This window comes from Piliocolobus tephrosceles, chromosome 13 (assembly GCF_002776525.5).
Source record: "Piliocolobus tephrosceles isolate RC106 chromosome 13, ASM277652v3, whole genome shotgun sequence".
Lineage (NCBI taxonomy): Eukaryota > Metazoa > Chordata > Mammalia > Primates > Cercopithecidae > Piliocolobus > Piliocolobus tephrosceles.
Window position 1 is genome coordinate 101,886,568 of NC_045446.1, and position 26,507 is coordinate 101,913,074.

Consider the following 26,507-nt stretch of genomic DNA (forward strand, 5'->3'; position numbering starts at 1 on the left):
TCTGCCGAGAGGTCTGCTGTTAGTCTGATGGGCTTCCCTTTGTGGGTAACCCGACCTTTCTCTCTGGCTGCCCTTAAGATTTTTTCCTTCATTTCAACTTTGGCGAATCTGGCAATTATGTGTCTTGGAGTTGCTCTTCTCGAGGAGTATCTTTGTGGCGTTCTCTGCATTTCCTAAATTTGAATGTTGGCCTGCCCTACTAGGTTGGGGAAGTTCTCCTGGATGATATCCTGAAGAGTGTTTTCCAACTTGGTTCCATTTTCCCCCTCACTTTCAGGCACCCCAATCAGACGTAGATTTGGTCTTTTTACATAATCCCATACTTCTTGCAGGCTTTGTTCATTTCTTTTTCTTCTTTTTTCTTTTGTTTTCTCTTCTCGCTTCATTTCATTCACTTGATCCTCAGTCGCTCATACTCTTTCTTCCAGTTGATCGAGTCGGTTACTGAAGCTTGTGCATTTGTCACGTATTTCTCGTGTCATAGTTTTCATTTCTGTCATTTTGTTTATGACCTTCTCTGCATTAATTATTCTAGCTATCAATTCTTCCACTCTTTTTTCAAGATCTTTAGTTTCTTTGCGCTGGGTACGTAATTCCTCCTTTAGCTCTGAGAAGTTTGATGGACTGAAGCCTTCTTCTCTCATCTCGTCAAAGTCATTCTCTGACCAGCTTTGATCCGTTGCTGGTGATGAGCTGTGCTCCTTTGCAGGGGGAGATGCGCTCTTATTTTTTGAATTTCCAGCTTTTCTGCCCTGCTTTTTCCCCCATCTTTGTGGTTTTATCTGTCTCTGGTGTTTGATGATGGTGACGTACTGATGGGGTTTTGATATAGGTGTCCTTCCTGTTTGATAGTTTTCCTTCTAACAGTCAGGACCCTCAGCTGTAGGTCTGTTGGAGATTGCTTGAGGTCTACTCCAGACCCTGTTTGCCTGGGTATCAGCAGCAGAGGTTGCAGAAGATAGAATATTGCTGAACAGCGAGTGTACCTGTCTGATTCTTACTTTGGAAGCTTCCTCTCAGGGGTGTACTCCACCCTGCGAGGTGTGGGGTGTCAGACTGCCCCTAGTGGGGGATGTCTCCCAGTTAGGCTACTCAGGGGTCAGGGACCCACTTGAGCAGGCAGTCTGTCCCTTCTCAGATCTCAACCTCTGTGTTGGGAGATCCACTGCTCTCTTCAAAGCTGTCAGACAGAGTCGTTTGTGTCTGCAGAGGTTTCTGCTGCTTTTTTTGTTGTTGTTGTTTAGCTGTGCCCTGTCCCCAGAGGTGGAGTCTACAGAGACAGGCAGGTTTCCTTGAGCTGCTGTGAGCTCCACCCAGTTCGAGCTTCCCAGCGGCTTTGTTTACCTACTTAAGCCTCAGCAGTGGCGGGTGACCCTCCCCCAGCCTCGCTGCTGCCTTGCAGTTAGATCACAGACTGCTGTGCTAACAATGAGGGAGGCTCTGTGGGCGTGGGACCCTCCCGGCCAGGTGTGGGTTAAAATCTCCTGGTGTGCCCGTTTGCTTAAAGCGCAGTATTGGGGTGGGAGTTAACCTGATTTTCCAAGTGTTGTGTGTCTCAGTTCTCCTGGCTAGGAAAAGGGATTCCCTTCCCCCTTGCGCTTCCCAGGTGAGGCGATGCCTCACCCTGCTTCAGCTCTCACTGGTCGGGCTGCAGCAGGTGACCAGCACCGATTGTCCGACACTCCCTAGTGAGATGACCCCAGTACCTCAGTTGAAAATGCAGAAATCACCTGTCTTCTGTGTTGCTCTTGCTGGGAGTTGGAGACTGGAGCTGTTCCTATTCGGCCATCTTGCTCCGCCCCCCTGTTCTAAATTTTTATAGCTTCAGCTCTTACATTAATGTCTCTGGTTCATTTTGAATTAAGTTTTGTATAAGGTGTAAGGTAAGGGTCTAAGTTAATCTTTTTTTTTTTGCATGTGGATATCTAATTGTCCCATTATCATTTGTTGAAAAGATACTATTTTCTCTATCTATGACACAGAGTTTTGCTCTGTTGCCCAGGCTGGAGTGCAGTAGCACGATCTTGGCTCACTGCAACCTCCACCTCCCAGGTTTAAGAGATTCGCCTGTCCCAGCCTCCTGAGTAGCCGGGATTACAGGCGCATGCCACTACAACCGGCTATTGTTTGTATTTTTAGTAGAGACGGGGTTTCACCATGTTGGCCTGGCTGGTCTTGAACTCCTGAACTCAAGTGATCCACCCGCCTCAGGCTCCCAAAGTGCTGGGGATTACAGGGGTAAGCCACCATGCCTGGCCTTATTTTCTCTATCAAACTGACTTGGCACCTTTGTCAAAAATCAATTAACCATAAATAATAGAGTTTATTTCTGGACTCTCAAATCTGTTCCTTTGATCTATATATTTATATCTTGTATTAGTACTAAATGGTCTTGATAACTTTAGCTTTATAGTAAGTTTTAAAATTAGGAAGTAAAAGTTTTCCAACTTTGTTTTTAAAAAATTATTTGCTATTCTGGGTCTTTTCAATTCCATATACATTTCGGGTACAGCTTGTCAATTTCTGCAAAAACCCTGCTGGAATTTTGATGAAGACTAAGTTTAACGCATGCATCAGTTTGGGGAGAATTGTTATCTTAACAATATTGAATGAGTTTTCCAATGATCATGGAATGTCTCTCCAATTATTTAGATCATCTTTAATTTCCCTCAGAATGCTTTGAAATTTTCAATGTACAAGTTTTATAATTCTTTTGCTAAATTTATTTGTATTTTATTCTTTTAAATACCATTGTGAATGGAATTTTCTTGTTTTCATATTGTTCATTGTTCATATACAGAAATACCATATATCTTTTTTTTTGAGATGGGGTCTCACTTTGTTGTCCAGGCTCCAGTGCAGTGATATTGCAACCTGCAATCTTGCTGAACTTATTAGTTCTAACATGTGTGTATATTCCTGAGGGTTTTCTGCATAAAGAACCATGTTGTCTGCAAATAAAGACTTCCTTTTTAATCTGGATGACTTTTATTTTTACTTCTTGTATGGTTGCCCTGGCTAGTACATCCAGTACGATGTTGAATAGAAGTTGCAAGAGGTGACATGCTTGCATTATTCCTGATCTTAGGGTAAAATAATTCAGTTTTTCATCATTAAGTATGATATTAGCTGTAGGTTTTTCATAGATGCCTTTATCATGTTTTCTTTCAAGTTTGAGAATTTTTATTATGAATTGGATTTTGTCAAATGCTTTTTCTGCATTTATTGAGATGATAGTGTAACCAAGGAATTGTGAAAAAAGATGAGAATATGGTGCATTAGTGGCTCACCACAACCTCCGCCTCCCGGATCGAAGTGATTCTCCTGCTTTAGCCTCTCCAGTAGCTGGGATTATGCGCGTGGGTTACCACACCCAGCTAATTTTTTGTATTTTTAGTAGAGACGAGGTTTCACCATGTTGGTCAGGCTGGTCTTGAACTCCTGACCTCTGGTGATCCGCCCGCCTCGGCCTCCCAAAGGGCTGGGATTACAGGCGTGAGCCACCGCGCCCAGCATGAAATTTTAATAGCTAGTCTTCGTTTTGAACAGTGAACATTATAGATCTATCCCCCAATTCATCCTTTTTTTTCAAAATGAGTTTATAAAGGTCTCTCTCTTTTTCACAAGCTAGAAAGTATCCTTCATATGATGAAGATTCAAATTGCATCTTATTATCATGTCCTGGGACACTTCTCTGAAAGAATATGATGTCACTTTTTGTATCCTTGATGTTATCAGGAGGATTCATTTCCTATAGAGAAAAAAACAACATTACCTAATTATTTCAGGACATGAACAATTTGAATATATGAAGTTTGTTTTGAAACAAAAGTAGTTTTGCTTCTCAAGAGTTACATAAAAAAATCTCTGAACAGCAATACTGACCTCCTCTCCTTCTGAACTCCGAATCTCCTATTCTCCCTGTCATGGGATGCATATTCAGGTCCAGGACTCTAGTTTTCCCCTATCCATCAAACAGCTTACTTCTTTCCTCTCCCATTGAGTGGTGTCCACATTTACTCAAGATGAAGTAGAGTTCCAGCAAAGACCAGAAGCTTTTTGGGCTAAGGTCAGTTTGTGTCCTCTATAACCATTCACAACTAAAGACATTGATGACCTCCTCCCATAAATTTAGGCTAGTTCTAGTTTCCTTTTATTTTTGCTTTGAGACAGGGTCTTGCTCTGTTGACCAGCCTGAAGTGCAGTGGTGAAATCATAGCTCACTGCAGCCTTGAACTCCTGGGCTCAAGCAATCCTCCTGCCTCAGCCTCCTGAGTAGTTGGGACTGTAAGTACGCATCACCACATTTGGCTCATTTTTAAAATTTATTTTTGTAGAAACGGGGTCGGGGGTATCTCACTTTGTTGCCTAGGCTGGTCTTGAACTCCTGGCCTCAAGTGATCCTCCCACTTTGGCCTCTCAAAGTGCTGGGATTCCAGGTGTGAGCCACCATGCCTAGCCTGGCCAGTTCTCATTTCTGAGCCAACTGTGAGAGAGACAGGAAGTGCCAGGAATCTTAGCTTACTCTTTCAGTGGAGCCTGAAATTAAAACTGATGGTGAATAGACCCAATACTTGTTGTAGGGCTAAGCCCTGGGTTCCTGTATACACCTGCTGTATTAGCTCAGTTAGCAGTCCTTGACTTTGTCTCCCTGCCAAGTACTCCAGTTTCATGGTAGTCTTGAATTTCTGTCCTGAATATGGTCTACTTGGCTGGGCCCTGCCCTAGAAGGCCAAATGCAGATTCCTGTATGTTTCAGTCACAGAATAGGGTCCTGTGAGAAATGGTTAGATTACTTGAAACTATAATCTTGCAGGTTATCCAACTGGTAGTGCTGCCTGCACTTTCCCTGTTAGTGCAGCATGTCTATTTTGCAGGATGGATCAGAACATGTGGGCACCACCTATGTTTCTTCCATGTTAATCCTGGAACCAGTAGATGTTTTGGATTTAATTTTGGCCTCATGGCAGCACAGATTCCCATGATCCTAAGCACTGATAGAGAAACCTCCAGAATTAAAATAGCATTTCTTCATCCTCCTAAGATGCCTGAAAGACTCTAGGCGGCAGAGGCTGGGGAGTTACCTCCAACTTCTCAATCAGTTGTGGAATCGATAATCATAACTCTTGACCTTTGTTCTTCACCAACAAGTGTGAGTGGGTCCTACGTTGATGAAAGTATAAACTAGTTTCCCTATTGGCACCCACTTCTGCAGCTGTCTACAATATACCACAATTTAGGAAGAGACCCTAAGCTGTGGGCATCAATTTGGAACTAATCTGATATCTAATGTATAAGTGAGAAATAATCCATAGCCAAAACTTCAAAAGCTCTAGTAACATTACAGAGGAAGATGAACCAGTATAGAAAGTTACAGTTGAGCCGGGCGCGATGGCTCACGCCTGTAATCCCAGCACTTTGGGAGACCAAGACGGGCAGATCATGAGGTCAGGAGATCGAGACCATCCTGGCTAACACAGTGAAACCCTGTCTCTACGAAAAATACAAAAAATTAGCTGGGCGTGGTGGCGGGTGCCTGTAGTCCCAGATACTCGGGAGGCTGAGGCGGGAGAATGGCGTGAACCCGGGAGGCATAGCTTGCAGTGAGCTGAGATCACACCACTGCACTCTAGCCTGGGCGACAGAGCGAGACTCTGTCTCAAAAAAAAAAAAAAAAATAAAAATAAAAATAATAATAATAATAATAAAATAAAATAAATAAAATAAAAAAGAAAGTTACAGTTGAAACTGAGAAGTGAGAGTGTGGATAGGTAGAATACGCAATCTCTTTAATCACAGTTATTGCACATTTCAGAATACAGGTAAGGACATCCTTGGGCAGTAGCTTTCCTAGTTTTGATGTTGACCACTCCCAGCCATCATAGGGAAGGTACATAGCAAATGGATGTGAAAGCAATCCCAATGACCTTGGAGAACCCCCAACTTGGAAAGCCCTACCTGGTGAAACTTGAGTGCTCCATGGGGCAAAGGATTTTTTTTTTTTTTTTTTTTACATCAGAAGGGGTTGAATCTGAATCCAGGGAAAGTTGATAATTGACCTAAGATCTCCCAAGTGCACTGGAAAGTCTGAGGGAACCCCGGCCAAGCCTGGGTATAGATACATATATACATATATATGTATATATATGAAACAGACACTGACAGTAACCTCTCAAAGCAAATCCCTCAGTGTTGTCAAAGTTCTTGACCAAAGAACTTTATAAGACTTTATAGCTAGTAATCAACAGTGAAAGGTGAGCACATTAGGGCAGCCAGTTGTATCTTTTTCTCTTTTTTTTTTTTTTTCTGAGATGAAGTCTCATTCTGTCGCCCAGGCTGGAGTGCAATGGTGCGATCTCGGCTCACTGCAGCCTACGCCTCCTAAGTTCAAGCGATTCTCCTGCCTCAGGCTCACAAGTAGCTGGGATTACAGGTGCGTGCCACCATGCCTGGCTAATTTTTGTTTGTTTGTTTGTTTTTAGTAGAGACAGGGTATCATCCTATTGGCCAGGCTGGTCTTGAACTCCTGATCTCAAGTGAGACATTCGCCTTGCCCTCCCAAAGTGCTAGGATTATAGGCATGAGCCACTGTGCCTGGCCTGTTTTATCTTATTATCTAGAACCCAGGCCACTTTTATAATCACTGCTAAGATCCTTATTAGTGGCAGGAAAAGGGATTAAAGACAAGGGCTAAAACTGGTCCTAGTCCACCCCTCGCTCTTTCCCTCCCTCCAACTAATATTTATTGAGTTCCTTCTAGAAGCACATTTGCTATGATGCTGATGAAGCTTCAATGTCAGATTCCCTCATTTGCACAGATCTCTTCAAGCCACCCCCCACCCACCCTTTTTAAAAGTTGAATTAAACTATTAAGCTTACATCTTTGGTAATTTTACTTTTTTTTTTTTTTTTTTTGAGACCGAGTTTCACTCTTGTTGCCCAGACTGGAGTGTAATGGCACCATCTCAGCTCACCGCAACCTCTGCCTCCCAGGTTCAAAAGATTCTCCTGCCTCAGCCTCCCGAGTAGCTGGGATTACAGGCATGCGTCACCACACCCAGCTAATTTTGTATTTTTAGTAGAGATGGGGTTTCTCCATGTTGGTCAGGCTGGTCTTGAACTCCTGAATTCAGGTGATCTGCCCACCTCGGCCTCCCAAAGTGCGGGGATTACAGGCATGAGCCACCATGCCCAGCCACGTTCTTTTTCTTTAAAAGGACCATCAAAATTGTATAAGCTTCAGGCTGCCCCAAATATGGATTTGCCCAGTTCATACTAAGTGCCAAGCATTATTTCCATCTTCTTAACATTGTCACCAGTCTCCCCCAACAAGAATCCACCTGTAGGTTCGGACTTATCCCAGTTTCTGAATCTGCCTCTGCAGCTGAGTTTTCCTCTATCCCACATAGTTTGAGCTTGGCCATCTCCTTCCCTTCTAATTATGTTGCTCAGTAACAGCATGCTTAACCCCTTCCACCCTACCCTTCTATCCCAGGCCTCTTATGCCATTTTGATAACTAAGCTGCCTGCCTGTCAGGTCTAGAATGGGGACTCCAAATTGTCACATGAAGGGGTGGCACTCTGGTTGGAAGGAGATAACTGAGGGATTTGTCTGGGGGCTGTATCTGTTGCATATGCACTGTTCTTACTTGGATTATACTTTAGAGTGGCTTTTTTCTCCCTCCCAAATTGCCCCTTGGTACCTTCACTAAGGTCATATCCTAACTGTCTTTCAGTGGGGACTGGGTGGGCATGAAAGCAGTTATTTATTGGCAAATCTCCACTCAAAAAGAGTCTTCATGACATGGAATTCTCCTCTGAAGCATTGCCAATTTGTAAACATCCCTGGCTACTCTTACTGGGAGGAAAGTTTTCTGGCTGAGTCTGTAGCTATAGTTAATTGTGGTTTATCTAACAATAATGGAGGAAATAGAGAAATATAATAATAATTATATTTGGATTATATTTGGAATAATTATATTATTCAATATATATTATTATTGAATAATAATGGAGAATAATAGAGAAAAAGTAGAGGCCAGAAATACTTTATACCTGGCTTTCAGATTATTATAGCATTGCTTTTACAGCTGATCTCATACATTTTATTCAATTAGATTAACATTAAAAATAACACACATCAACTGGAAGCTGAAGCTTGTGTTTGAGACTTACGCTAAGGATCAGGAACAAAACAACTACAGATTAAAATATTATTATGATTTCCAAAGGAGTAGAAATATAGAAGGATAATTAGCTTCATTCTTCATAGCAGAACTCATTCTGGAAAGTCACATGTTATTCTTAAATGTATGACTCACATATGTATTCTATATTATTATTTGTATAAAGACTGATTATTCAGGAGATGCAGGTCATAAAAGAAGTATTGTATCTCCTCGTCCCTGTGACAGGCTCAGAAAAACCATCATTATCACAATAGGTAAAGAGTTTGATAATTTTTAGTAAGTATTCATTTTAATGGTTCTCTGCTTCTTGTTATTTCTGTTCTAGGAAAAAGGTTGGTTTGAGGATATTTGAGTTTTCTAATTATATTATTTATATTAACATTAGAAATAATATTATATTTCTAATTATATTAATTATATTAACATGATTGAAAACAAAGTAAGGCTCAGTCTTACCTTAAAGGAAATAATTCTGTTCTCACAGGAGAGAGTTGAAATTTTCTCACACTTCACAGAGATGGCTACAGCCATACCTCTAGGCTGGCTATCTTTATACATATTTATAATAAATATGGTCCGGGGTGCATTATCTGAAATAAATACGATAAATGAGAACTCTAGTTAGAAGAATTTTTGCACAGGAACATTTGTGGAAATTTAACCAAAGGATAGTCCTTAGTACACCTGTTCCCACTTTGAGACTTGGCCAGTCTGCAGGAGACTACGTACAGCTGGTCAGACATTTTTTAAAACACAGTTCAGGCCTGGCACAGTGGCTCGTACCTATAATCCCAGCATTGAAAAGTTAAAAACAACCTTTTAGAATCCCTATCATTAAAATACTCAAAAGAGTTGCAGCATGTGCATTGTAACACATATTAAACTGTGGGGTTGTCTGTTTGTTTGGTAGGCCGAGGCAGGCAGATCACTTGAGGTCAGGGGTTTGAGACCAGCCTGGCCAACATGGTGAAACCCCAACTCTACTAAAAATACAAAAATTAGCTGGGTGTACGTGGTGCATGCCTGTAGTCCCAGCTACTGAGGCTGGGAGGCTGAGGCATGAGAATTGACTGAACCTGGGAGCGGAGGTTGTAGTGAGCCGCGATCGCACCACTGCATTGTACTTCAGCCTGGGCGACAAAGTGAAACTGCGTCTCAAACAAACAAACAAGCCCACAGTTTAATGTGTGTTACAACATACATGCTGCAACGTCTTTTAGTATTTTAAAGATATGAATTCTAAAAGATTGTTTTTAACTTGTAAATGCTAAATAAAATATTTAAAATATATGTTAAGGTAAGTATTCAGTATTTTTAAAGAACGCACATTCACTGCTTCAACTCAGCCTAACTTTGATATTTGGAATTCATATTTTGGAAGTCACAGTAGACTTGATCATTTTCTTTTTTTTTTTTAAGTTTTTTTATTTTATTATTTTTTTTAATTTTACAGACAAGGTCTCTATATCACCCAGGCTGGAGTGCAGTGGCTATTCACAGGCACGATCATTGTGTACGACAGTCTCAAAGTCCTGGCCTCAAGCAATCCTCCTGCATGAACCTCCCAAGTAGCTAGGATTACAGATAGATGCCACCACACCTGGCAACTTACTCCTTTTCTATTGTACTCTAAATTTCTGGGGGAAGACAGACTCATTTGAAATGCGTGTGTATTTATTTTTAATATTTTTAAAACTATCAGCATTTTCAGCTGTAACAAGCAGGGATTAAGCATCCAACTATAGAGGTTTTAAACAGTGAGTGCAATCACAATAAAGGGATTGGTGATTCAAAGGCAGGCTCAGAGAGGCATGACCCCTAGCAATGTCTTATTGTATCCATTTTTTTTACCCCAACTAAAAAACATGGATGCCTCATAAAGTTTCTTGTAAGTGAAATTATTGTTACTCCTGTGACTTTTCATCTAAGGATTAGGACTAGCATGGAAAAATGTAAACAGTAAAACAGAATGGGAAGAAGTAGCTAGTCATTTCTACGTTTGTGAATTAAAAAAAATACCTCTACAGTCAGAATCAGTCATATCTTCAAATAGGGGCCGATTTCCTTGGTCAATGAAGAGAACTTGGTCATTCAAATTTCTTATGATTGATAATTTAGATTCAAGCTTGCCAAAGTAATCTGATTCCAGGTTTTCTACAATAAACATGAAATGACATTAAAAAATACAAACTTTCTTTGTTAACTGACAAATAAGTATGCTATATATTTTAATTTCCTAAAACTATTAATGACAATCTTCTGTTCCAGAAGTAGCTACAATAAAGTTGCCAATTGTTTTTTAGCCTACTCTCAAAGGCACACTCAATTTCTTGTTAGCATTCAGAACTACTCTGCCACTGAAGTGTTAACTTCAAATATCCTACTTTCTGACCAGTCTCTTACCCTTTTAATTTTCTTACACTTTTACTCCAACTCTATGTGTTCTTAAATTTCACAACATCTTCCAGTCTCCTGACTCTTGTACTTCCTCTCTAACCTCTTCCTGTCTTCCCTTTCTTCCCTGTGCAGCTGGACCTCAGAGTTCATTTTGTCTACCATTTTGCAAGGATATTAAATCCCTAACTTGTCTTTGTGCTACAAAACTCCAAACTTGGCTGCTGAGTGCTGCTAGTGAACAATGGCACAAGTGTTCAAATCGGTGCTGTTACAAGCATATCAATTGTCAATACTTCTTTTGTTTTCCAGTTCAGCACTCTCTTCCATAGTTCATAGCCGCAATTTCAAATTTTCTTTGCTCTCTTCAGGACCTCTACACCATCATCTCTGTTTTCATTTTCAGCAAATGATTTCCTGCTACTCCACGTACAAATTTAACTCTGGCAGTACCAGTTATTTCCTCTCTCTCTTGTCCCAGGGGGAAATGCGAAGGTGCCACTGCTGGTATCTAAGGTTGATCCCATTTGTGCTCGGCATGTACCCTCTACTGAAGCTTTGATTTGCCAATCATCCTTTCTCTTCTATCAACCCAGCAATTCTACCTCCTGGGTTTTATCCTAAAGAAAAAATCCTGAACATTTTTGTACAGGAATGCTTATGGGAACATTGTTAATAACAATAAACTAGAAACAAACATTCACCAATTACGAATTGATTAAATAAAAAGGGCAAAGATATGCCCTTATTGTGAAATATCATGAACTTAATATAACTGCCAATTACTCGTTGCCATGGAGAGATGTCCATATATATCACGAACTAGAAAAAGCAGCTTTAGTACAATCCCTTTTAATAAAAATATAAGCATTTCTGTGTCTGTATACATATACAGAAAGAAGTATAGAAATATTACATCAGAATGGTAGCTATAATTATTTCTGGGTGCTTTCTATATTTTTATCTTTCATATTATTATCTTTTTTCATTGCCTGAATTAGTTATAAAATGAACACATTATTTTCATAATCAAAAAAGCACAAAGCTCTTTATTTTGAGATTTAAAACTGCTCCATCAACCCAATCTCACTTTGCAGCTAGTCTTGTTTCTCTCCTTTTAACAGCCAAGCTTTTAGCAAGAATTGTCTGTATCCTTTCTTCACTTTCCATTCACTGTTTCACTCATTGCAATCTGCCTCTGCCTCCATTTTGCCAACAAGCTGCTTTCACTGAGATCACCAAACTCCTTGTTGCTGAATCTAAAAGCTGTGTTGTGGCCCTTGATTCTCAAGGCTGCAAAATTCAACACAACACCTATCCCCTCAATCTTAAAATGCTCTCCTGGGAGTCGATGGAATTCTCTTGGTTTTTCTTCTTCCTTTTTGGTTAGTCTGCTCTCTGTTCTTTATTAGCTTCTCTTTCTATTGCATCCTTTAAATGTAGATATTCCTCCCAGTTTAGTACTTGGCTTTTACTCTCTCACTCTACACATTTCCTCTGATTTGTCTTTTTATTTCTATAGATTCAGATGCCATTTCCATGCATAAGCCTTCCATATCTCTATTTCCAGCCCAAATCTTTGTCCTGAGCTCAGAACCACATGTAGAAGAGTTTATTGGACATCTCCACTAGGATGTTCCACAGACGTCTCAGATCCAAAACTAAATGCGTCATCCATCCTCCTTTTTGTATACACCAAAACCTGCTCTTCCTCCTGTGTTTCCTATTTCACTGAATGGTACAAATTGCCCAAGTGAAAAATGTAGGCATCATCTTTTCTACTTTCTTCTCCTTTCCAAATCTAACCTTAAATCATGTCCTACTGATTCTCTCAAGTGTTTCTAAAATCCATTCACAGCTCCTCATCAGCACTCCATTGTGTCTAACTTAATTTATGATACCATCATTTCTTGTAAGAATTAAAATAGCCTCTCAACCTTTAATTTTGTCGTCTTCACCCCATACCATTAATTCTTTATACCAAAGCCAGAATGATATTTTAAAAATATATTATTTCTGAAATTTAAAGAGTCATATGGCTACCTGGAATAAAGATTATATTTTCCAGATTTCCTTGCACTTGGTGTGGTCATGTGATTAGATTCTAGTCAATGGAATATGAGGGGAATTGACGTATATAACTTCCAATTAGAGTCTTTGAAAGGAATGAGCCTGACTTCTCCTATCTTGACCCTTTCTTGATAACTGGGATATGAACCCAGGAAGTATGATGATTTTCAACTATGTGTATGAGATCAACAACTGGGGGATGATGGGTAACAAGAATGAAGAAAGTTGGGGTCCCAATATCATCAGGTTGCTTCCAGCCATACTACTTCTGAGCTGCCTACTTAGGCTTTCTTTGAGAAAAAATTCTCTGTCTTATTCAGCTACTGTATCTTTGGATGTCTTTGTTACAACAAACTAATCTTTACTCTAGCTAATACATATTGTGCTTAACCCTAGTATCTCCAAGATAAAGTCCAAATTTCACATCTTGGAGCAAGAGAATGTCTTGCTCTACACCCTGTTTATCACTCTAGTTTCTCTCATTATTCTCCTACTCCTACTCTACTTCCATGCTGAATTACCATGAATTCATCATAAATGCCATGGTTTCTTTCAGATCTTGGCCTTTGAATGTGGTCTTCTTGCCCCACCCATTCCTATCTCCTCTACTTCCAGAATTTTCTGCCCTCCCACTGCCATCAATCTAGGAGCCTCGCAGGCTTCTTCCCAAAGCATTTCTGAGATGAGGTGTTATTGATTTTGGACAATTCTAACGCTTCAATCCCCTTTTCCTATGCAATGCCTCCCCGCCAGCAACAGAATCCATGACTCCCTGCTAATCTTAGGACCTATGAAACAGGCAAAGTCTATTTTGTACGTTCTAAGAGCTGGAGAATGTTTTAAGGCGTAGAGAAGCATTTTTTGCTAGAGGTTCTTCTTTGTATCTCTTGTGACCATCTTCATTCCAAAGCTGTGCTACTGAGTCCACATTCCTTTGTGGGCAGATTGGCTTTCCAAATAGATGGCTATCATGTGAACCATTTTTTTCCTCAGCTGACAATGTTGATATAGATGTGTCTCAAGCAGATACTTAGTTTGCAAAGAAAAATAAATTCATTTATACTTTACCATCATCTTCAGCTAAGAGGGGGAAAAAAAGAGAAACAGAATATGTAAAATTTTGTATTTCAACTCAGAATTTCATCTCATTCTAGTTTTTACTTTTGCTACTCCTCTTTCTCGAACTCCTATTTTTATGGTAACGGTCTGTCTTGGCTTTCATCAGAATATTAAATAATCATCCAAAAGGCCCATAAAATGAAGCTTATTAGACTTAGTGTGTTCTCAGGTAATTTAGACATAAAACTTAAATCCTGGGTTTAAAAATTTCAATATGTAACTAAAAATAAATTTTATAAAATGAGAGATTTTACTTTTGAATTTATTGCTTAAGTGGAAAGTCATCTAAGAAAAGTCACCTAAGAATTTTTTCTGAAGGTTTTGTTTTTTGGACAGGGTCTACTGTCATGCAGGCTGGAGTGTAGGGGTGGGATCACAGCTCAGTGCAGGCTCGAATTCCTAAGCTCAAGTGATTTTCCTGCTTCAGCCTCTGAAGAAGGTAGGAGGTGTTCACAGGTAACTTTTTTCAATTTTTTGTAGGGATGGGGTCTCACTTTGTTGCCCAAGCTTTTAAATGAAGGTTTCAAATGAAGGCAAACTTTCAAATGAAGCCATATTGTTCACAGAAGATTAATCATGAGAAGCAATTTTTAGGCCATGTGTGGTGGTTCATGCCTGTAATCCCAGCACTTTGGGAGGCCAAGGCAGGAGGATCATCTGAGGTCAGGAGTTCAAGACCAGCCTGGCCAATCTGGCAAAATGCTGTCTCTATTAACAATACAAAAAATTAGCCAGGTGTGGTGGGATGCACCTGTAGTCCCAGCTACTCAGAAGGCTGAGGCAGGAGAATCGCTTGAACCCAGGAGGTGGAGGTTGCAGTGAGCAGAGATCAGGCTATTGCACTCCAGCCTGGGCAACAGGAAAAAAAAAAGAATCAATTTTTACTTGTCAAACATATTTACATAAAATGGTGTAACTCATAGAACTCTAAATTTAGAGAATCTCTTACATAATTTGCCAATTTGCTTTGGGAAATTGTATTTCCTGCATGCACCCAGTTTTGTACTGGGATTTTCCCATGAAAACTGGGATTTTCATGATGCACACTTACTGCCACCTGGAGAGTGAGCTACTGCTAATTAAAGTGCCAGGACATGTGGTGTGACAAAGTGCTGAGACCTTGGACATGTTATGGTTAATTTCTAGAGGTCTACTATTTTTTTAAGAGCCATTAATATTACAATAAAATTTGGTGACAAAAAGAATCACTTAACAGTTCACTTCACAACATCTTTTCTAGTTAAATAGATTTATCTGAACTTGGTATTTGTTCTATGGCGTTAGCCTTACCTATAAAGTAAAGCGTATTGTCAATAAATTTCATTGTCACAAAATTGATGCAATTGTCTTCTGCTGGTTCAGCAGCCATCTTTATTCCTAATGAAAGCAAAGAGCCATCTGTTAAGAGACAATGATTGTACATTTTACTACTACTTTATACTACCTTCAAGTTCAGTGGTCAGTTAATCACCTAGTATACTGATGAATAATCTTGACATTTAATAAATGCCAGAAGTTTCAGCTTATGAATACCTATGTTTAAGTGTTCTCTTACAAATCATCAGATATTTGGAATACAGAAAGCATTTTCTCATTAAACAATATTATATAGGGTAGATAAATGGCCCACTACTGAACTGAATCATTATTCTAGTATTCCTTGAGAAATATAAATATATTATCAATGTAAATACAGCCTCATCTGAGGATGCCAGAAACACATCTAATCCTGCCCTTTAGGAAGGACTGGCTTCATCCTTCTCTTAGAACAGTGGGTTCCTACAGGTGAGAGGCTGAAGGTTTGTGACTTCATTGTCAAAGTGCTAAAGGTGAAACAATGATTAAAAAAGTGCTTCCATCTGAGGGTACAGGCAGGGTGGGAGAAGGCTGCAGGGCTCTGGCATTTGATGGCCCTTTCTCCCTGAGCAGCAGTGGTTTTTTATCTGGAGTCTAGATTACACTATCTTTTTAACACAAGTAATACATAAACACAATCTTGCTGTAAAATCAAGGGACACAGGATTTGAAAAAATTTTAAATCCTATTTATTCTTCCTTTCTGCCCCTCTTTCAATATGGTGTGCAGGTTTCCAGAATTTTGTTATGGAATAGGAGTTCTCAGTGTGAGAAATCTGTGAACTTGGATGGGGAAAAAAATACACATGTATTTTCACCAACTTCTGAAATTTAGCATTCCTTCCATGATTAGTTGCAGGAAACAAACCACAGTATTATTAGTAGTACGTGTGACTCTGTCATTAATAGAAATACCTATTTTCTATTGTGCTACAATTATTGCAGAGATCTTGAAACATAGTTTAAACTCATTACTACTTTGAAATTACAGAAGTTTAGTTCTCATAGTAGATCTTATTATTTAATGTGTTGGTAAAAAGGCACATATATGCTGCATCAAAATTTGTTTAAATTTAATGGTATGCAGGAGAGTATTCATAAATCTGTGCTCAAAATTTTTCTAGCATAATATGAGGCCCAGTACGTATGGTAGAGTAAGCAGGAATTTAAAACTCAGTTTAAAAAAAATTAATCTGAATTAAGCTAACCCCAAAATACTTGTTAGTTCGTGTTATATAACAGTTTTGTCTAGATTTAGTTCCTTATACACATCCAAAAGTGGATGGTTATTAAATTTATTTTATTTAATAAGTTTAAATAAAATAAAATGTTATCAAACCTTAATATTTAAATTTACAATTTATTTTTTCTTTTCTGCATTGTTTTTTATTAAATGAGTTTCATATCCAGTTTAAAAGGCAAATATAAACATGCTTTCTTAAAGATGTATCATAAACTGTTTTCTTTCAGTGAACTGAAGTGTTTGACAAAGAAGTAAATGTTAAAACCATGTTATCAGACATGTTACTTTCAGCTTTGTACTTATTATGACAAGTTTACATATCAAGTTTTTTTGTATTTTTATTTTACTTGTATAAATTTATGGGGTACAAGTATAATTTTGTTTCATGGACATATTGCATAGTGGTGAATTTAGGACTTTTACTGTATCAATCACTGGAATAACATACTTTGTATACAATAAGTAATTTCTCATCCACCTCCCTCTCACTTCCCCCACCTTTTGAGTCTCTACTGTTTATCATTCTATACTCTGTCTACAGATCCACACTACTTAGCTCCCACTCATAAGTGAGAACATGAGGTATTTGCCTTTCTGTGTCTGCATTGTTTCACTTAAGATAATGGCCTCCAGTTCCATCTATGTTGCTGCAAAAGAGATTATTTCATTCTTTCTTATGGCTGAATGATATTCCATTGCACATATGCATACACACACACCATATTTTCTTTATCCAACCATGAGTTGATGAACACTTAGGTTGATTCTATATCTTTGCTATTGTGAATAGCGCTGTAAATAAACATACAAATGTAGGTATCTTTTTGATATAATGATTCCCTCTGGGTAGATATGCAGTAGTGGGATTGCTGGATCAAAGGGTAGTTCTATTTTCAGTTATTTGAGAAATCTCCATACTATTTTCTAGAGAGGTTTTATAAATTTACATCCCACCAAGAGTGCATAAGTGGTCCCTTTTCTCTGCATCCTCAACAACATGTTATTTTTTTTGTAATAACAGCCATTCTGATTGGTGTAAGATAGTATCTCATTGTGGTTTCAATTTGCACTTCTATGATGATTAGTGATGACAAGAATTTTTTCACATGCTTGTTGGCCACTTGTATGTCTTCTTTTGAAAAATATCTACTTGTGTCCTTAGCTCATTTTTTGACAGGATTATTTGTTTTTTTGTTGTTGAGCTGTTTGAGTTCCCTGTAAATTTGAGATATCAATCCCTGTCAGATGTATAGTTTGCAAGTATTTTCTCCCATTCTGCAGGTTATCTATTTACTCTGTTGATTATTTCTTTTGCTATATTTTTTTGCTCTCTAGTTTAATTAAGTCCTATATGTCTATTTTTGTTTTTATTGCCTGTGCTTTTCAGGGCTTGGCCATGAATTCTTCACCTAGACCAATGTCCAGAAGAGTTTTCCCTAGGTTTTTTTTTTTTTTTTCTATTTTATAGTTTCAGGTCTTACATTTAAGTCTGTAATCCATCTTGAGTTGATTTTTGTACATGGTGAGAGACATGGGTCCAGTTTCGTTCCCTCTGCATCTAGTTATCCAATTTTCCCAGCACCATTTATTGAAACTGGTGTCCTTTTCCCATTGTATGTTCCTGTCAGCTTTACCAAAAATCAGTTGGCTGTTAAGGCTTTATTTCTGGGTTCTCTATTCTGTTCCACTGACATATGTGTTTATACCAGTACCAGGCTGTTTTGGTTACTATAGCCTTACAGCGTAACTTGAAGGAGGTAAAAAATTTTTGATAACTCTGTTCTAATATAATAGGTTTCCTTTATACAGCTAAGTATTTAATTTTATGTCTGTAAAAACATTGTTCTGAGAAGAAGTCCACAGTCTTCATATTTCCCATGAAAGTCCATGCCACAAAAATGATTAGGAAGTCCCTACACTAGAATTCAGTAGTGCCTTGGGTTCCTAAAGGCAGTTATGGTTGGGGCTCTAAGGAAGGTGAGTGAGTCACAATTGTCAATGGCACACAGAGGAGTAGCCATAAAACTGTGCTCATAGGCAGAGAACTGACTCAAATTCTTTCTAACATAATCTAAAAGCAACCATATATGGTAGAATAAACAGGTAATTAAAACTCAGTTGAAAAAACTTAATGCAAATTAAGCTGACCCCAAATACTTGTGAGCTGGTGGCTATTTAACAGGTTTATTTTCTTTTTTAATAGAGATGGGATCTCATTATGTTGTCCAGGCTGGTCTTTAACTCCTGGACTCAAGCGATCCTCTCTCCTTGACCCCCCAAAGTGCTTGAGATTACAGGCATGAGTCACTGTACCCAGGCCTTATTTTACAGTTTTATCTAGGTTTAGTTCCTTATGCTCATCTAAATGTGAATGGTTATTAAATTTATCTTATTTAAGTAACTTTTTTTTTTTTTTTTTTGAGATGGAGTCTTACTCTGTCACCCAGGTTGGAGTGCAGTGGCGCGATCTCAGCTCACTGCAACATCCACCCCACTCCTCTCACCTGGGTTCGAGCAATTCTCTCATCTTAGCCTCCCAAGTAGCTAGGACTACAGATGCGTGCTACCACACCCAAGTAAGTTTTAGCATGTTTGGTAGCGATGGGGTTTCACCATGTTGCCCAGGCTGGTCTTGAACTCCTGAGTTCAAGTGATTTGCCTGACTTGGCCTCCCAAAGTTCTAGGATTATAGGCGTGAGCCACCATGCCTGGCCAACAGATTTAAATAAAATAAAAACTGACGTACGAATAAATTTAAATAAACATTTAAATATTATAGAATTTAAATGTTTATCAAACATTTAAATATAAATATTAAATATTATAAAATATTTATAATATTTAAATTTATATTTTAGAATTATCACCTAGTTTTTTAAAGGAGGGGATAAGGAAGATTCTTAGAGAAAAATAATATAGCAAAGGATGAAAAGATCGTTAAGTCTAAACATTTTTTACCAAAACCCAAACCAACTTTAATATTAAAAATCAGAACAATAATGACTAGGCTGTGAGCTCCATGAGAGCATTTTCTTTATTCACCTTTATGGCTTCATTGCTGAACAGAGCCCTGTTATCGGCGTCAGAAGGTGTTTGTTAATGACTGCATTAACTGCGAAGGCAGACATTTGTTAACCTGAGACTCTATGTTTTGATTAGTTATCAGCTGGTGAAATAATGACTAGCATGATCTTCTCTACAAACTTTAATATTATGTAATACACACATATTTATTAAAGTAATTCACCTGAAATGTACCAAGCAGTATGGGCAGAAATTGGATTAAATTACTGGTGTTTACTATTTTCAGTACATAGTCAGTCAGTGAGTGAGTGGATTTAGAGAAGGACAATATTTGAGCTGATTCACCAGTTAAGGCTTGAGCATCAACTACACATCAGGAATGTGGCCAGTAGCTGACCAAACCACACATGAATGACAGTTAGCTCCTACCCTCCAGTGACTCAGAGTCTAGTGGGAGAGAAGAATCTATAAAGAGTTACAAAATAATATAATGAATGCTGTAAGAGCTGAATTTACAAGATTCTTTCTGTTTGATAGTGCTGGAGAAGGTTACCACAGAAGTGATGACAGTGCTGCCTTGCAAGAGAAGCAGGCATTTTCAAGGCCAGGGGAAGAGCTTCCACCAAGAAGAAGCAATGTGAACAAAGGCTAGGCAGCAGGGAGACTGAAAGAACATGGGTTGTTTGAGGCCTCAACATTTTTACCATAAATAAGGCAAATGCAGTCACATTTTACAGAAATAATGAATTTCTAAAGATCTCACATAGTTCAAGATTAACTTTTCTGTTCTTTTTCTTTTTTTTTTTTTTTAGACATTTTCACTCTTGTTGCCCAGGCTGGAGTACAATGGTGTAATCTCAGCTCACTGCAACCTCCGCCTCCCGGGTTCAAGTGATTCTCCTGCCTTAGCCTCCTGAGTAGCTGGGATTACAGTCATGCGCCACCACAACCAACTAATTTTGTAGTTTTAGTAGAGACGGGGTTTCTCCACGGCTGGTCTTGAACTCCTGACCTCAGGTGATCTGCCTGCTTTGGCCTCCCAAAGTGCTGGGATTACAGGGGTGAGTCACCGGGCCCAGCCTAATTTTGTATTTTTTCAGTAATAAGGGGGGTGTTTTTCCATATTGGTCAGGCTGGTCTCGAACTCCTGACCTCAGGCGATCTGCCCGCCTTGGTCTCCCAAACTGTTGGGATTACAGGCGTGAGCCACTGTGCCTGGCCAAGGTTAACTTTTCTTCGGGAAAAACGTAAAGGTATGAGACGAGGTATTCTTAGAGTACATAAATCTACAAGAACCAAAGCATATTCTTTCTTTCTTTTTTCAACTTTCTCAGCATTATTACTAGTGTTTTGTAGCCCGCTGTCTCCACACAACCTGTCATGGTGGTACTTTGGCCTTTTTAATATTGTTTTCTTGCGTGTAACCTTTGTTTCAACATATTTATTTGGAGTTTTTTTTTTTTTTTTTTTTTTTTTTGCACAACAGTAACAATACATCCCTTAGCACTTGGATAACATTATCATATATAAAATTATTTGAAATTATGTGAAAAAATAGCACAATAATAACCTGTATGTCTGAAGAACTTCTGAGTTAAAGTCTAATTTACATAATACTGACATGGAAGCAGATAATTCTACCAGGTATAAGAGACACTTGCATGTGGCAATAGTGTTAACAGTTTATAACTCATTTGACCTACCAGCTTGGAAATTATGTCATTCTAGATAAACTGTTTGGAAGAGTTAACATTATTTCCATTTTGCCCACATAAACTATAACTTTTATATTTTTGCCTAATTCAATTCACATAAAATGCAACTTGCAGTATAGTTTGATGAAAGCTTGGAAAGAAGAGTCAGACTACAAAGGCCTTGTGTAAGCAGACTAAAGAGTTTGAACTGTTTTTTCCTGAAAAAAAAAAAAATGCTGACTTAAATAGGAGAAAGATATGGTCAAATGTGTGTTCTAAAAAGCTCACTCTAGAAGCAACATAAAGAATGGATCTGGGTGGGCCGTGAGCGGTGGGTCATGCCTGTAATCCTAGCACTTTGGGAGGCTGAGGTGGGTGGATCACTTGAGGTCAGGAGTTTGAGACCAGCCTGACAAACATGGTGAAACCCTGTCTCTACTAAAAATACAAAATTAGCAGGGTGTGGTGGCACATACCTGTAGTCCCAGCTACTCAGGAGGGTGATTTGATGGAACGCAGGAGGGTGCGGTTGCAGTGAGCTGAGATCATATCATTGCACTTCAACCTGGGCAGCAAGAGCAAAACTCTGTGTCAACACCACCACCACCACCAAGAACAAAATAATGGATCTGATTGAACAAGACTGGACAGAGCTCAGACAACAACTACAGAAGCAATGTTAACAATTAAGAGTTGATGAAGTTATAAACTAAGGTAGTGAATTCAAGAGATACTAAACAGCAGGATTTTTCAGCTGATCTGTTGTGGGTCAAATGGAAGAAGAAGGAACTGAGGATGACTTCGTAGTTTTTGGCTTAGGCAATTTGTTGAGTGGTTACCTCATTCATTAAGAAAAAAAGAATGAAAATACAGCTCAAGTGGAAAATAATTAGTTCAGTTTTGTAAATCTGAGATGTGTCTCGGAAGTCAAAAGAGAAAGGGTTTCAGGAGGAGCTGCCTGAAATCAGAAACTGTAGAGCTTCTAATTTACATATAAGCTTAAACTTGTTCATTGAATTTGGCAATTAGGAAGTTTTGGGTAACTGTAGAACAGTTTGGGTAAAGTGGAGGCAGCAGATGGTAGGTGGACAAATATCTAGGACAGAATGGGAGGGGGAAAAGTAAGGACAGTGACTACAAACTATTCTTTTAGGAAGTCTGGCTACCAAGTAAAGAGTTAGGGTAGTAGTTACTGGTGGCGAGGAAAGCTATATACAATGCACAAATTTTAATTTGGCTCCAGATACATAGTTCCAACGGTAAGAGATCTAATAAATTACTTTTCAAAACATGTCCTAGTTACCTGCCCAAAACTGAAACCTGGGAGACGTTCTTAACTCCTTTGTCTAATCTTTCCCTTGTCTGATAAATACTGTAGATTCTAACTCAGAAATGTCTCCAGAATTTGGTATCTCCTCTCCGTCTCCAACAGCACTGTTTTAAATCAAGCCCTCCTCACCCCTGGCATCTTCTATATTAATACTCTTCTACTTGGTTGTCTTGCTTCCAGACTCTCCTCCATTGTTGCCAGAGTTATTCTCTCTGCCAGGCCAGAACTTCCCCTTCCCCTGCTTTTTTTTTTTTTTTTCCTGCCTGCAAACCCTGCCTCATCTCTCATCCCATAACTTACAGCTTTAATAGTTCCTCTAGGAAAACTTCTGTGCTCTTTCATTCCTAGCTAATTATTCTCTCCTCAGAGTCCCACCTCACTCAAACCTGTTCATGCTTCTTAAATAGCTCTTACTACCCTGAATGGAGATTACTTTGAATAAAAATAGGTCTGTTCAGCTTCCATCTGAGTTTTAAGACAATGAGTTGTCTTTTTCTCCCCCTGAATCTTCAACACCTGGAAAGAGCTTACCACACAGTAAGAACTCAATAAATGTTCTATGAATAAAAGTTTGCTATGATAAACCTTGTTGCCATGACAATGGTGTAGAAAGGGATGTGTAGAATATATATATTTTTTCTGTCTTAAACTTTCCCTCCACCTGAAAACCAATGAGAAGGAGGAAGAACAGGAGAGAAGCCTGAAAACAGAATTTTAAAAATAGAATACTCTTTCTAAAGTCTTCTCCATTTTTCCCTAGTAGTTTCTTTTTTATTTCATGTGTTGATTTTGAATTCTTCATTCTTATTTTCTCACAATTCTTCTTGTTAGTTCTCAATACAGCTATGACCGATTACAAGTGGTGTGTTCTCAACCCCATTCTTCCTCTCCTCAATTTTCCTCTTCCTTTCTCATCCATGTTTCTTTGCTTTAACTCTAATCCATGAAAATTATAGTATCCATTGGATAAAAATGCTTTGACTATTTCATCTAAAGTTCTCAGACTATTGACTTTTTTTTTTTAAGAGTTATAAACCACCTCAGAAAGATCCTCCCAGGAGTAAGCAGTGACAATTTGTTCTTTAAAACACAAAAAAATTTTTAGTTATGCAATACTTTGACAACTAGCCAGAGGCTAGTGAATGGTAGAATTTCATGATGGAAATGAGGACATATGAGTTCCAGTTTTGTCTGGGGCAAGTCACTTAATTTTAAGGGTCTCAGTTTTCTCATTTGGACAAGGAAGTTGGATAGTCAATCTTTAAGGTCTGTTCCAGCTCTACCAACCTGAAATTCTAGACTCTAGTTAAAGCTGTAAGGAGAGAACCACTGATATGTGGCAAACGGCCTAGTAACCACTTCTTCATAATTCTAAGACAATACATATTTATGGCATGTTTATTATACAACCAGCATTGTTAAGCCACTAAGAGTTTAAAAACATACTATTAGGCTGGGCACGGTGGCTTACACCTGTAATCCCGGCACTTTGGGAAGCCAAGGCAGCTGGATCACTTGAGGTCAGGTGTTCGAGACCAGCCTGGCCAACATGGTGAAACCCTGTCTTTACTAAAAATACAAAAATTAGCCAGGCATGGTGGCATGTGCCTTGTAGTCCAGCTACTTGGGACGCTGAGGCAGGATAACTGAATGAATCCATGAGGCGGAGGTTGCAGTGAGCTGCGTTTGTGCCACTGCATTCCAGCCTGGGTGACAGAGCAGGGCTCCGTCTCAAACAACAACTACAACAAACATACTACTAGATTAAAAGTTAAAATGCCTTGAACCTGAAAAGCAACTATGATTATGTTTATTCTTGCTGTGGAATTCCAATCCTGTTGAATAGGTATAGGAGGAAATGAGGGAGCATGCTACATAACTAATTCCCTGAGATCAGGCAGGTAGTCAACAGCAACAAGATCAAAACCTAACTTTTCAGTTCTATAAATCATTTTGTCCTTGAACATTTTGTCATCTTATTATGAATGCCTGTATGTGAGTGTGGAAGAGGTGAGAGTAGAAGAAAACTTAAAAAATAAGTTTTTAAGATTTTGGTTTTGAGTCTGTAGACTCAAAGCAAAAAATCAAAATGGAACTGATGTAGTTTAAATGGCCTAGTTTGAAAAGGAGAATTGAATTGAATCTCAAAGAATGCTTAAAGATTTGAATAGAGAAGGGAAGGAAATGGACCAGTATTTATGTGATAATCAAAACAACGTTGTGGTGGGGGTGAACTGAATAGAGTGATTTTTTTTCTTTTCTTTTTTTTTGAGATGTGGTATTGCTCTGTCACCCAGACTGGAGTGCAGTGACACAGAGAACATGGCTCACTGTAGCCCTGACCTCCTGGGCTCAAGTGATCCTCTTGCCTCTAGTTGGGACTACAGGCACATACTACCAAGTCTGGTTAATTTTTGTATTTTTTTGTAGAGACAGGGTGTTTGCCATGTTGCCCAGGCTAGTCTTGAACTCCTGAGCTGAAGCAATCCACCTGCCTTGGCCTTCCAAAGTGCTGGGATTACAGGTGTGAGCCACTGCCCCCAACCTGTGTTTTCTGGATTGCACTGGAACAGTCCTGCTGTTTTGCAGTGAACACAGGGTAAAGTGGGATTAGATTTTGGAGGGCTTTGAAAATCAGGTAAAAGAGTAAATTTAATCTCATAGGCAATAGGAAAACATTGCAGATAAAAGTTATTTTGAAGGAACTTTTTTTTTTTTTGAGAAAGTCTCACTCTGTTTAGTGACTGAACTCACCACAGATTTGAGTATCCTGGACTCAAGCAATCCTCAGAATCCTGAGTAGTTCTACAGGCATGCACCAACACACCCAGGTAATTTTTAATTTGTTTGTAGAGACTATGTTGCCCTGGCTGGTCTCAAATTCCTGGGCTCAAGCCTGCCTGAGATTCTAGGCAGGAGCTACTGACCTGGCCTGAAAGAAGATTTAACAGAACTCAAAGTAGCTGAATATAGGCAAAAAGAGGAATTTCAGGTGTCCTAAAATTTAGGGGGTCCTAATTTTTGTTATTCAACTTCAAACAGAGGTATTTATTCAGCCTTTCCCTTAACTGTGAAACAAAATTATCCCGGGGAATGCTATATTATCCAATTGTAGCCCAGTCCAAAGGTGTGGCAGATTTCACAAGATGACTACCCACGGGCAAATTTTTTGTTTGCCTTTAATGTAATTGATTCTGTCTTGAGATTCCCTTTAAAGAGAAGCCTATTTATTTTACCACTCTAAAGCAGCGATTCTCAGGGAGTTCCTAAAGTGAACGCTATTTCTAATAATTCTAAGATGTAATTTGTCTTTTTCACTCATTCTCTCATGAGTGAACAACAGAGTTTACCAGAGGCTACATTCTATGCAATATTGCAATAGTCTGAATGCAAAGCAAATGAGAATCCAGCGGCTCTATATGGCTTCTATTAAACCAGTTAAAACACTTGTAAAAATAAAAAAGCATCACTCTTTATGCTTTTTTGTTGTTGTTAAAAAGTACATAGTTATCTTTAATTAAAAATGTTACTTATGCTAACATGTGATGTGCTTAGTGTAAAGGGATCATGAGAGCAAAAAGTTTGAGAACCTCTCCTCTAAAGTGATCCTCTCCCATATTTGATAAAAGAAAAAAATTCACTCTGATTTTGCTTATATTTCTTATGTTGATACTGATTGCTCATCGTAGTGATGCTAGATGGTTTATATTCCTCTCAATTGTTTTTCTAGCTTATTTACCTCTAATTGCCATGGCTGACTTTCCAAATAAAGAATGACATTTCTTACCTGAGACAAACAGTTTCTTGCTAGAGGAAGCAATCTGGAAGGTCCGAGGTCCCTTTCCTCTTCCCAAGGCTGTGTAACAGACTGTAGCAGGTGGCAGCCACTTTAGCAGCCAGAGTTGGCAGCTAGGAGGGCAAAACGCACTGGGAGTCAACTCCTTGCTGCCTGTCCAGGCAGTCGCCAGGGGAGCAAAGGGCTCAGCAGGCTCGGGAGAGAATGAGGAAGAAGGTGGAGGGAGGAGACTGCTGCCGGCACTCCTTGTTCCCGCCTTCAAACAGGCTCTTTCTTAGGGCAATAGAAGTTGA

At 38.9% G+C, this 26,507-nt stretch overlaps 1 protein-coding gene across 4 annotated transcripts; it reads right to left on the reverse strand.

Moving 5' to 3' along the window:
• Positions 1-3,165: 3,165 nt before the first annotated feature.
• IL18 (interleukin 18) lies at positions 3,166-26,438 on the reverse strand. 4 transcript variants are annotated; one of them, XM_023208238.3, is made up of 7 exons: positions 26,206-26,438; positions 21,565-21,653; positions 15,063-15,149; positions 13,722-13,733; positions 10,209-10,343; positions 8,646-8,779; positions 3,166-3,751 (listed from the first exon to the last, which is right to left on the reverse strand). In XM_023208238.3, the coding sequence occupies exons 3-7, from the start codon at positions 15,139-15,141 to the stop codon at positions 3,530-3,532; spliced, it is 582 nt and encodes a 193-aa protein (XP_023064006.1). In that variant the 5' UTR covers positions 15,142-15,149; positions 21,565-21,653; positions 26,206-26,438; the 3' UTR covers positions 3,166-3,529. The 4 variants fall into 4 exon arrangements, with proteins under 4 accessions (XP_023064006.1, XP_023064007.1, XP_023064008.1 ...); XM_023208239.3 differs by having other exon boundaries at positions 15,063-15,170; XM_023208240.3 differs by lacking the exon at positions 21,565-21,653 and having other exon boundaries at positions 15,063-15,170.
• Positions 26,439-26,507: the final 69 nt, after the last annotated feature.

What these genes read in the sequence shown, in the direction of transcription:
- IL18 (XM_023208240.3), bottom strand. Translation starts at nt 15,141, where the DNA reads ATGGCTGCTGAACCAGCAGAAGACAATTGCATCAATTTTGTGACAATG. An exon ending in GACTGATTCTGACTGTAGAG is followed by an intron (nt 8,780 to 10,208) that starts GTATTTTTTTTA and finishes TATTTATTTCAG; the next exon opens with ATAATGCACCCCGGACCATA. An exon ending in ACAGAATTATTTCCTTTAAG is followed by an intron (nt 3,752 to 8,645) that starts GTAAGACTGAGC and finishes TTTTCTCTATAG; the next exon opens with GAAATGAATCCTCCTGATAA.